The sequence below is a fragment of the Acomys russatus genome, chromosome 14, assembly GCF_903995435.1.
Source record: "Acomys russatus chromosome 14, mAcoRus1.1, whole genome shotgun sequence".
NCBI classification, from domain to species: domain Eukaryota; kingdom Metazoa; phylum Chordata; class Mammalia; order Rodentia; family Muridae; genus Acomys; species Acomys russatus.
This window is the reverse complement of record NC_067150.1, coordinates 56,088,393-56,100,736: the sequence shown is the minus strand read 5'-3', so window position 1 is coordinate 56,100,736 and position 12,344 is coordinate 56,088,393. Positions and strand designations below refer to the sequence as shown.

General features: G+C 39.0%; 1 protein-coding gene across 1 annotated transcript in view; it reads right to left on the bottom strand.

Moving 5' to 3' along the window:
- Positions 1 to 12,344, bottom strand: part of Dennd4a (DENN domain containing 4A) — a 75,101-nt gene that overhangs the window by 39,027 nt on the left and 23,730 nt on the right. The window contains exons 9-13 of the mRNA XM_051156684.1: positions 12,057 to 12,201; positions 11,607 to 11,782; positions 8,418 to 8,518; positions 5,179 to 5,397; positions 4,013 to 4,158 (exon numbers count right to left, since the gene is read on the bottom strand). Of these exons, the coding sequence (XP_051012641.1) occupies positions 4,013 to 4,158; positions 5,179 to 5,397; positions 8,418 to 8,518; positions 11,607 to 11,782; positions 12,057 to 12,201 (787 nt within the window). The remainder of the gene's footprint in view (positions 1 to 4,012; positions 4,159 to 5,178; positions 5,398 to 8,417; positions 8,519 to 11,606; positions 11,783 to 12,056; positions 12,202 to 12,344) is intronic.

Sequence of the window (12,344 nt, the reverse complement as noted above, 5' to 3'; positions counted from 1 at the left end):
CATAAATATCAAGTAAACTACAGAAAGCCCTGGACAATATAAAGTATTAACTGTGAGTACTGAAAGACCTCTGTAGGACAAGATGTCCTGGAGATGGAGTGAAATCACAAGTCTTTGTGCATCTTACAATATTAAGAAATACCTCATCAGATTATGCGACATTACAGTGTAAGTTTAACTAAAACAGAGACTTGTGAATAAAATACAGTGAATGGGTCAAAGATGAAAACAGTGCAAAAAAATTCCTTTTTAAACTGTTAACTGGAGTCTTGCAAACTAGCTCCCTGCTCCCAAGTGGGCTAACAAGCTTATTCACCACTGCATGGCACCAGCTAGTCCTGGCCACTAATTTGGTCTCATATGATTCAGTTAGCTTGGCATGAAAATAACATTATACAGACGCACATCACTGTTCACAAAGGATGTATATTCATGTGACCTGTGGAGACCTGGTTCCATATGAGATATCCCTGTCTCCCTACCTCTCCTCTGTTATGTGAACAATTATTTTTGTAAAAAAGGGGTCTAGAAAAAACTTAGAACTATGCCTTCCTATTTCTGTCATTATTTTTATAAGGCATGCTTAAAATATTTATTAAAACATTGAAAAATGGATAGCAGGTTACTAAGAAGAGACTTGATACCCTATGAGCATATACAGGAGGAGGAAATCCCCCTCAGGAACAGACATAGGGGAGGGGAAAATGGGAGGGAGGGAGGAATGGGAGGATACAAGGGAGGGGATAACCATGGAGATGTAATATGAATTAATAAAATTTATAAAAAAATAAAATAAAATGAATGATGGAATAGAACATTAAAAAAAACAAAACAAAACAAACCATTGAAAAATGGGGCTGGAGAGACGGCTCATCTGCTTTTGCAGAGGACTGGAGTTCAACTCCCATAACCCAAATGGGTTGCTCACACATTGACAGAGACTGGAATTGACATGGTTAGTATAAAATTCCAACTTAACAGAATCTAGAATCATCTGAAAAATGGGTTCTAGGTATGTCTGTGGGTAATAGGTTGATTAATTAAGGTGGAAAGACCCATACCACTATGGGTGCATTCCTTAGGCAGAGGTTCCTGGGTTTCGTAAGAGAAAGCAAGCCAAGAATGCACATATGCATTGATTGCTTTTGTCTTCTAACTATGGAACAGCTGTCTCAAGCTCTTGACATGATGTGAGCTAAAATAGCCCATTCATTGCTTAAGTACCTTTTGTCAGAGACTCTATCCTAGCAACAGGAAGAAAAACAAAGATATCATCTTTTAGGGACATAGGATATTTTGTTCATTACTGATGATGTCCACTTTGATTAATTTAAATGCCACTACATAGTTCAATTCATATTTTCTTCTTCGTCTTTTTTTTTTTTTTTTGGATTTTTGAGACAGGGCCTCTCTGTGTAGCCTTGGCTATCCTAGACTTGCTTTGTAGACTAGGCTGGCCTCAAACTCACAGCAATCCGCCTGCTTCTACCTCTGAGTGCTGGGATTAAAGGCGTGAGCCACCATGTCCGGCTCTAATATTTATTTTATAGGGAGGTACACAGAACTATGTTAAGATCTTGCTTCCTCTCTGACTGTGATGTCTGCATAGACTCATGATTTCCCATTTATTCAACAGGTTAATTTGTTACTAACATTTGATGCTTGGATTGCCTCAGATTTGATAGTGGGAACCCTTCAAATAGGTTCTGTGCTGTTGGCTGACGGTGGTGCACATCTTTAATCCCAGCACTTATGAGGCAGAGGCAGGGGGATTTCTATGAGTTTGAGGTGAGCCTGGTCTATAGAGCAAGTTCCAGGACAGTCAAGGCTATACAGAGAAACCCTGCCTTGAAAAAAATCAAAACAACAGAAGGTTCTGCACACGTGTTATATGCCGCTATCATTCCTGGAGTAATTCCTTACTTCCTACTACAGGGCTTTATCTTGGACTTTTCTTTGCCCTAAATCTGTAACCAATCAATTCTCCAAAGAGTTCCAATCCCTTTGATATTTAGCAGCCAAACTCTATGTGTTTTATAATACATCACTATTAAGGTGAGTGCTCCCAGGTTCTGTGAATGTGCAAAGCTATGGAATATATGAATGTGTACATAGACACACACCATTACACCTATAGTTACTTCTATCTTTGCCACTGAAAACCAATAGCATATCCCCAAATTCAGGGCTGTTCCATTTTTAAGTTTGTATGTATAAATCCCTTTCCTGACCATGTAATCTTCACCACTTTGAATACATTCACTTATTTGAACATTTTCCCTACCTTTATGTAACATTCCCCCCTCTTCATTGCTCTGTTCCCATGTAAATGACTTCTTCACCCTAACTTGACACACCTGTACATACTGATGCCATGCCGACCATGCTGGCATCTCTTTCATCCAGGTCAAAGTTTATCATGCCATTTGCTATGCCCATCCCCCACTCTGTTGACTCATGTAGGCTTCCGAGCTCCACACCACCATCACCACCATACTCTTCTCACGCTGGCTAAGTTCTGATATCCTGAGGCTGTCTGCCCCAAGAAGGATATTTTCTTCTTCTTGTTGTTCTGAGTCCCATGTCTGAATGGATCAATCATTGCTCATGACTGGGGCTCTAGACAACTGACTTCCTTTACCCTACTCAAGAGTAGACTGTGTTAGGAGTCACTGTTTCTGATTCTTTTGTTTCCAACATGAACCCAGCTCCATCTCACCTAATAACACAGAGATGGAGTGGAAGATGGATAGTTTCATGTATGACTTTAAAATAGAATTAATAAAACATACATTCACTCTCAATCATAAAAATAGTTATATGAAGCTGGGTATGGTGGTGCACACCTTTAATCCTAGCACTCAGGAGGCAGAGGCAGGCAGATCTCTGTGAGTTGGAGGCCAGCTTGGTCTACAAAGTGAGTCCAGGATAGCCAAGGCTACACAGAGAAACCTTGTCTCAAAAACAAAACAAAACAAAACAAAACACACAGATCTTGGACTCAGTGGTTAAGAGTGCCACTTGCAAGCCAGGCGTGGTGGTGCGCACCTTTAATCCCAGCACTTGGGAGGCAGAGGCAGGCGGGTCACTGTGAGTTCGAGGTCTACAAAGTGAGTCCAGGACAACCAAGGCTACAGAAAAGCCCTGTCTCAAAAAACAAAACAAAACAAAACAAAACAAACAAACAAGAACCAAACCAAAAAAATCCAGTTACATGGTATCTGTTATACTATGCCCTCTACTCTCAGCATGTGATATCCCAAGAATGTTGGAGGTTCATTGGCTTGGGAAAATGTTCCATGCTCTAAGTACAAAGATAGGATTAGAAATCTAAACTTGACCTTCTTAAGATAAAATTCCTACAAAAACGCCTTTAAGAAGTATGTTCTTAGGGCCAGAGAGATTGCTCAGCGGTAAAAAGCACTTAATGCTTTTGAGGACCTGAGTTTGGATCCCAGCACCTAAGGCAGGCAGCAAACAACTGTCTAGAATTCCAGTTCCAGGGGACCCAATGCCTTCTTCTGGCCTCTCCAGGCACTGTATTCATGTATACAAACCCACACTCTTTCACACATAGGCATATACTTTAACAGTAATTTTTTTTTAAATGAAGGAAGCATGCTTTAAGAAAGATGGTTCAGCAGATATTAAGTGCTTGCCATACAAGCTTATCAACCTGATTCCCTCTCTGGATCCCATGGTAGAAGAGAACTGACTCTCAGAAGTTGTTCTGTGCCCTGTACACACACACACACACACACACACACACACACACACACACACACACACACACACACACACACAACTACTACTACTACCGCCAATAAATTAAGTAAAATTTAATAAAACTATATGTGCTGAGAATTCTGGCAGGCTGCCCAAACTCTCATTGTAAGTGGTCAATTATAAAAATACAATTATTTTAGATTTTGCTACAAGGTATAAATAGAAACAATAAAATAATGTTTACAGCAGTCGCACAAAATATGGTATACTACTGTAGACTACTTACTTTATCCACACAATCATCAAAAAAAGCCAGGCTTGCATCTTTATCGCTGACAAAAGAACATTCCTCAATGAAGCGAATAAACATTTGTGTTTTGGTCATCATGTTATAGAATTTTTGATGTGATCGGTCCCGGCTTCTTAGGAATGCTATGCAGGATAAACAGGTGATGTGAGACTAGACTCAGAAAAATTTCCTGATAGAAGAAATTTGATCAACAATATCATTTATATTCCCATTTTGTGCACTACTTTACAGAAGAACAAAAGAAAACTTAAACTCCTGGGTAAGTGGGGAAGAAACAGGAGACACAATAGAAAAGGGACAGTCAGTTCAAGCTCTGACCCAAAAGCATCTCCCTGCCTTGATGACTATGTATAAGCTAGTGTGTCTCAGTCTCTGCAGTTGCTGCTTCTGAACACATCTCCCTGCCTTGGTGATTATGTATAAGCTGGTGTGTCTCAGTCTCTGCAGTTGCTGCTTCTGAACATTACTGTTCATGTTGCGTGCATGCTTCCTCTGCCCCGTGTTCCCTTTCTCTGTCTGCACGTACACTATTTAAGGTTTTAACTAAATTTGTACATTCTATTACTTTCTACTTGTGCATCTTCTTGACTACAAGCTCTATGAAAGAAGTGACCATGTCTCTTTTTCCATAGCCATATTTCTTGCTTACTAATATATACCAAATGTCCAACATCACACGGCATTGAGCACATACTTACTAGATTCTCTTTCAAGTAGTAAATACTACAAGAGAAAGGAACTATATAGAATGACAGCAACTGTACTCTGGACTTCTCAACTTACAGACAGAAAACAGTATTTGTAAAGCAGACTGAAATAAATCCAATGAAGCTGTTTAAGCCTAGAGTTAACTATCCCGGGGGTTCCTGTCAGCCAAAAACTGAAACCGTTGATACTTCAACACATATGTGACACAACAAAGTGAAATAAAATATGCTCAGGACGGCCTGTAGTTTTCAGACAGTTCCTACTAGGATTCCAGTTACCATGCCAAAGACGCTGCCCTATAGAGCTGGCACTCACACACCCGTCGTAGCAGATATGTGCTCTGTAAAATATGAGCTATTAATTCAGAGGACAAGTGATCTGTCACAAGTTTGAGCCTAACAACATGAAAGCTATTAACTTACATGACCACTCACCTTGAAGGGCAAAGAGAGAGGTTGCATCTGTCGCTGTCTCGGATGGGGCTTGTGTTATTGGCCTTAAGTATGATCTATAACCTTTTAAAATAGAGGCCATGAAAAACAAGAATGCCTCCTGGATTTCCAAATCTATCATGTGCAACCTTTTTCCAGAATTAAAATCATAATCATTCATGGCTAAGTCCATTAATCCATCATCTCTCGGTCTCTGCTGCACTGTGGAGAAATACAGGGTTTTAAATTTTGCCTATGCAAAATAAGGCTCACACTGGTTTTGATGAAAATTTATCTTTTTTTCAAAATTGCTCACATAACCACAGCTCTTACATTTACATCACTTCATTGTATGCAAACCTCAAGAAAACTGTCTCTATAATTTTTAGGCTCTGTTGAGCGTATTTTATCTAAGTTACACATAAAATTATTCCTATAAATCTATCATCAGAGTAAGTTCATGCTCTAACCTAACTGTATATGTGAGCATGTATGTGTACACACACACTAGTGAAAAAAGTCCCTACCAACCACAGCACTGGATATATATAACACACAGTCCTTTTCGCTCCTTTCTTCATAAAATACAACAAGTACCTGCATGATACAAACAGAAAGACTGGGGCTGGAGAGATGGCTCAGTGGTTTAGAGCACTGTCTCCTCTTCCTGAGGTCCTGAGTTCAATCCCCAGCAACCACATGGTGGCTCATAACCATCTATAATGAGATCTGGTTCCCTCTTCTGGCATGCAGGCACACAAGCAGGCAGTTTACTGTACATATAATAAATAAGTATTTTTTAAAAAAGAGTAGGTTCAGAAGCTGACCATGCCTTTCATCCCAGCACTCGGGAGGCAGAGGCAGGCAGATCTCTGTGAGTTCAAGGCCAGCCTGGTCTACAAAGAGAGTTCCAGGACAGCCACAGCTACACAGAGAAACACAAACAAACAAACAAAAATAGTTCATAAGACTGGGGAAGAGGCTCAGTGGGTGAAAGCCCTTGAAACGCAAACCTAGAAACCTGAGTTTGGTTTTCTAGAACACACATAAAAGGCAAATGTAGTAGCCTGTATCAGTAATCCTAGTGCTCCTACAATGGGAGGCAGAAAAGGAGAATCAGCCAGCACCTAGTGGCCCAACTAGCCTGGAGTATGCAGGACAGTGGCAAAGAGAGCCTGCCTCAAACAGGGCGGAAAGCAAGAATGATCTCTGAAAGTTGTCCTTTACCCTCCACACACAGGGCCTGAGTGCATCCACACACAGCATACCTAAGCACGCACACACATGAGACTTAAAAAGATAAGTTGAAGAGTAATCAAGGGAGACACATGACATCAACCTTTGGCCTCCACAAACATATGGACATACATGGACACACACACACACACACACACACACACACACACACATTCACGCACACATTTTTAAAAAGCAGAAATCTTAGGCCGGGTGTGGTGGCACACACCTTAATCCCAGCACTTGGGAGGCAGAGACAGGACGTTTGCTATGAGTTCTAGGCCACCTTGGTCTACAAAGACAGTTCCAGAACAGCCAGGGCTACTACACAAAGAAACTCTGTCTCAAAAAATCAAAAATATATTAAAATAAAAAAACAGATGTCTTGCCCTTGGTATCCATGGCTGTATCTTCTGCATTCTGTCCTTCCCTAGAGCTGGACAGACTGCTTAACTGAGTTATTTCTATACTGCTCCAACAGTTGTTGGGCTTTGCAGTTTTCCAAAGGACTAAGAGCACTTCTAGAAAGCAAACTATTTAGGTAATAAAATATGTAAGCAATTTACCTAATTCATAAGATTAAGTCTTGCTCTATTTTATGTCATTTAAGAAAATCTTAGTACTTTTGAGCTTCTGTGAAATTGGGTAGTTGCTTTTAAATTTACTTTATTAACACTGTCTTTTTCTATTCTATTTCAAACAATATTCTGAGGATCTTGAACCGTCACAGGTACAGGCTATTTCCTCTGTCTACATTTCATAATAAATACACGAGAACCTTATTGCCACATCACCATTGACCATATTTCAAAAAATAATACTAAATCACAGACACTGAATGGACCATTGTTACAATACTGAGGGACTTCAGGAAACAAAAGCTTAATTCTTATCAGTAATTCTGAACCGCTGTCAAGATATGTTCTTACATAAGCCTTTTCCCTAAAACATTCCATATCCTGAAATTAATTTTCATTTTCGTTAATTTCTTTATGTTTTAGCAAATGGAGATGGTTTCCTGATAAACATTATGTGGAGAGGTTAGGGCTTGACTCTGGTTTCACTGACATCAACATTTGCTAACATGCTTTAGATCACGTGTCTGAGATTTCTAAAGCTTTCGTTTTGTAAGTGAAGAAAATAGGCCAGTGGCAATCCTTATTTCTTTGTGTTATTTCAGTAATAGCAAAATTAAAAAAAAAAAAAAACCACTTTAGTGCTGTTTTGAATTTTATTATCTTAAGATTAAGATGGTCTTACAAAAATTTGTAAGTTGTAAAATATTTATAAACCACTAATTTGCTTCTAACGTATTTTGCTTTAATGTTGATCGGCCTCAATGACTGTGAACTCTGTCTTTTCTTTCTCTTCCTTCCTTCCTTCCTTTTGTTTTGGAGACAGGGCCTCACTGTGTAGCTCTGGCGAGAACACACACGTAAACCAGGCTGGCCTGGAACTCAAAAGACCTGCCTCTGCCTCCAAGTGCTAGGAAGAAAGGCGTGCACCATCAGGCCTGGGTGTAAACACTTCATCTAAATCAGCTGACTTTTAAAGACAGGGTCTTGCTATTTAGTCCTGACTGGCCTGGAACCTGTGTATACAGGTTGGGCTTGACCTTGCAGCAACCTCGTTGCTTCTGCTTCAGAGTGCTGCTGGGGTTTACAGGCTTCGCTGGCCCAGAACTTATTATATAGACCAGGCTGGCCTTGAATTTTTGGTGAGTGATTATCCTGCCTCAATTTCCCAAGTGCTGTGATTACACATGTGAGTCATACTATCCAGTTACCATTTTCTTTAAAATAAAATAAGTATTAGTTAAAGTATCATACTTACTTTAGCAGCATAGTTATAAAAACTGGAATTTACTCAGAGCAGATGGGCCCTGAGAAAGATGACATGCAAACATTCCCCATTTCCCTTATTTCCTTAGCTAAAAAAAGAAAAATATTCAGACAAAGTCAGTCATATTCACAGAATAAGTTACATCCCTTAAGTTATCCACTTACATTTCGCCAATTGCTGGTGCAAATTATTCAGTGTATTCATCAGATTTTTACATGGCTTCTTTGGAAGAATCTTCCAGGCTACATTCTTTTTGTCACCAGTTCTGAGATTAAACGACAACAGCAATACATTTGTTACACGGACCTTTAGAGGGGGATAGCCTGTCACATTTATGTACGAAGGGAAAACAGCCGTCCAACAAAGGATGGAATACATTCAGAATAGTCGGGCTAATAGAGACTCTGACAGAGGCGGAATGGGACAGCGACTATGTAAAGTTAATTTGCATGAAGATGGGATCCTCGTCAGAATTTACTGTTATGTCCGTACAGCATGACATCTGGCTGGGATTATGCTGATCACAGAAATCTTGATGAGGTGATCGGCACCTTTGCTTTCATGTGCAAGGGCTTAGACACCTAAACAGTAGGACAATCTAACTGTAGCTGTTTTCCCTACAAGAAGAAAAGGTATTACTGAAAACTTTCAATGAACCTACAATATACAGACCTTATTAAAACACACTGCTATATTCTTAGTTTCTTAGTTTACAAAAGAGTAAGTAAAAATTATTATGGGTTTTGTCTTTCAGAAAATATTCTAAAATATTAAATCCTTTAAACAAATATATTATAAAACATTGTATAACTCTAAAATTTTTTAAAGATTTATTTATTTATTATGTATACAGTGTTCTGTCTGCATGTATGCCTGCAGACCAGAAGGAGGAACCAGATCTCATTACAGATGGTTGGGAACCATGTGTTTCCTGGGATTGAGCTCAGGACCTCTGGAAAAGCAGCCAGTGCTCTTAGCCTCTGAGCCATCCGTAGCCCAGCACTGTATAAATTTAAAAGAGGTTGTCTGTTATAAACTAGTCTCTCTATAGGAGGAGCCTATAATCTCTTTTATTATAGCCTGTACAATGCAGGTGCCTCTACCTTTTGGCCAGGAGGCATAAGGTACCATAAAGCTTTTGGACTTAACTATAGTTTTTGTTTAGTCTACCTCTTATTTATTCAACATTTTCACTTAAAAAGTAATGAATATTCTGAAAATTGAACAATAGAAAGAGAAGGAAAGCCAAGCCATTGTGTTGTGTGCATCAGAGAACAACTCAGGCAAGTGGGCAGCAGATCTCTCTATGCCAGGGCTTTCTTTTTCAATTGCCCCCTAAACTTCTTATAGAACAAAAACCACTGCAAAAAATTGGCGAAAATAGTAGGTGAGAGCAGAGCTTAAGCTTATAAAAATTGGTGACCTTGGAATTTATCCTTTATTTTCCAACAAATGAAAATAAAAATAAAGGCAGAGCAGAGTAAGATTACAGATGTTCTGTTGTGAAAAAATTAATTGTTTCTGCATTTATAATGTGACTAAGAGCATGGTCCTAGAAAACCTGTACATCACTGTCTTGATAAAACATTGCCAACTAGCATCCTCCTACCCCAACCCTACCTCCTCATTCACTCCAGGCACTCCTGCCTTAGACTGGAGTTTGAGGAACTCAGAGAAAGTGGTATATTTATTTGGTTTGTCTTTTTGCTACCAATCTATATAAGTAGGCATGCAAGGTATGTTTTTGGCATAAATAGGTAGAAAAACATCTCATGGTCATTTACTCATGTAAATCCCTCCTCTTGCTCTGGATATTGTTTCTGTGAACTGAGGTCAGGTAGGGGGCTTTACCTAGCTTCCCAGAGCTTTTAATCTTGGATAGCCTTCTAATCATGGTGTCTTCACTTAAAAGATTACTATCACACAAATAGTTACCTTATCATCAGTGCAGAAGTCTTAGGGTCACACTGAGAGATCAACAGCTTAAAAACCAAGTGCTCACAGAGTAAATGACATGTCCCTTAACTGAGATTCCTTATGTGTCAGAGGAATTGTGAAATTTCTCATAAAGGATATAGACTACCTACAATAGTCACTTAGGCTATACATGCAACTTTGTGTACATTATATTTTATAAATATTAATTTATTTCCCCTACTTCAGAAATTTCTTGATAATCAGAATTTACTCTGTATTGTATGTACCTGGGATACAAAAAGAAAAAAAAAAATCAAATTCTATAATTGGGATTTGTGTTTCTTTCAAATTTCAGGTTAGAGTTTCAGAACTGGATGAAGGAAAGCAGGGAACTTTAGTCAATTTGTGGGGTCCTCCAAGGCTTAGAAGGGCGACAATACTAAAGAAGGAGCCAAGTATAAACAACTCCTATCATTTTGACTCTTCAATTAGTTAGTGATCAAAGTATAAAGATAATATCAAATATTGTTGTTATTATTAACAATAATAAAAGATATTTTGTTTGGAAATATATGCACATTTTTTAAAAAAGCTTTTTTGATTCCAAACAAGATATCTCTCTTCCCCAACTTTTCTAACGGTTTAAGGCCACCGAGGTTTTGATCCACGGCAGAGATGGAGAGCCAGCCTAGCCTCGTGGAGTTAGACTGAAGGAGTGCACGCTGCAACCCTGTTATCAAGACACGGAGGACGAGCAGTGCACCACAGTGACACAACACATGCTCAGCCTGCTGAGCTCTGGTTCAGTTCCAATACCAGTAAGTAAATAGAGAAAACCTTATTTCATATCTCTTTATTAGGTGCAAAACTAAACTGGCTTTTGGTATTTACTGATGGAGTAAATAGTAGTTATTTTAACCAGATCCTGTGGATGGCGGGTTGTTGCATCCATTTCTTCCTCCTTGATTGGCAGATGGAAAACTAATCTGAAAATGTGGATACAAACAAATAACGAAGCTGAGCGTGGGGCGCATGCCTTTATCCTAGCATTTGGGAGGCAGAAGCAGGCAGATCTCTTTGAGTTCAAGGCCAGCCTGATCTACCAAGAGAGTCCAAGACAGCCAGGGCTACACAGAGAAACCCTGTCTCGAAAAACCAAAAACCAAAAAAGTCAAACCAAATCAAACCAAACCAAAAAAACCAAAAGGGGGGGGGGGGGGAAGAAAACGTAAAAGGGAAAATTACATATAAATTTATAGATTATTTAAAAATTCTATATTCTAATTTTGCTGTAATGCACTAGTATTTGGATAATGTTAAACGAGAAATAAGATCGAAGTATTAATGCATGAAGTGTTTTAATTCAACTATGATTATCCCAAAGTCGTCTCGTAAAAGTCCATAGAGTTTTAGGTGTAAACCTCAAGTGTACTTACTGAGAAATGGTGTTGGTGTCTAGGTCAACACAACTGACGTCGGGTGGAGGGTCATAAAGATCAAAGTATCTGGAATCAATCCCTACTATGAATGGGCATGGTGCACTGAGGACGTCTGCGAGAGCCAGCGGGCAGAGAGGGACATATGGGCACGGCCAGTGGAAAGGAAAAATCATCTGGGATAAACAAAAGATGGGAGGATAGGAAGCATTTTGACATTGAAGCAAAACTTATCGGCACATACACAAAATTATATTTTAGATTAAAGTTCAATGTTTGATAATAATTAAATAATTATAACTAAAATTAAGAGTTGGGAAATTAAAACTGCTTCGACAATGTACAAATCCATTACTTTCTGCAATGTAGTTAAGCATTAAAATGACTTTAAATTACATGAATAAATTACATTTAAACTGAACTGCCTGCCGGTAAGAAATGGGTACTTACAGACACTAATGCTTCTGTCACACTGGTAAGCACTGATGGCCGTAGGGAATGGATGAGGATCTTATGTTCTGTTACGGCAAACACCAGTAGTGTCACAGCATTTTCAGGGCCAAGATTCTGAAGTAGTGTTGAAAACTTTCCACCACTGTCAATCCAAGCAAAAATACACAACAAAAAAATAGCAATATAAATTCCTAATTATTTAGACTAGCAGGGCCATGTACACTTAACTTTAAGTATGATTGTTGTTCTTGGGCAGGGAAAACACAGTGTCAATATGAAAGAATG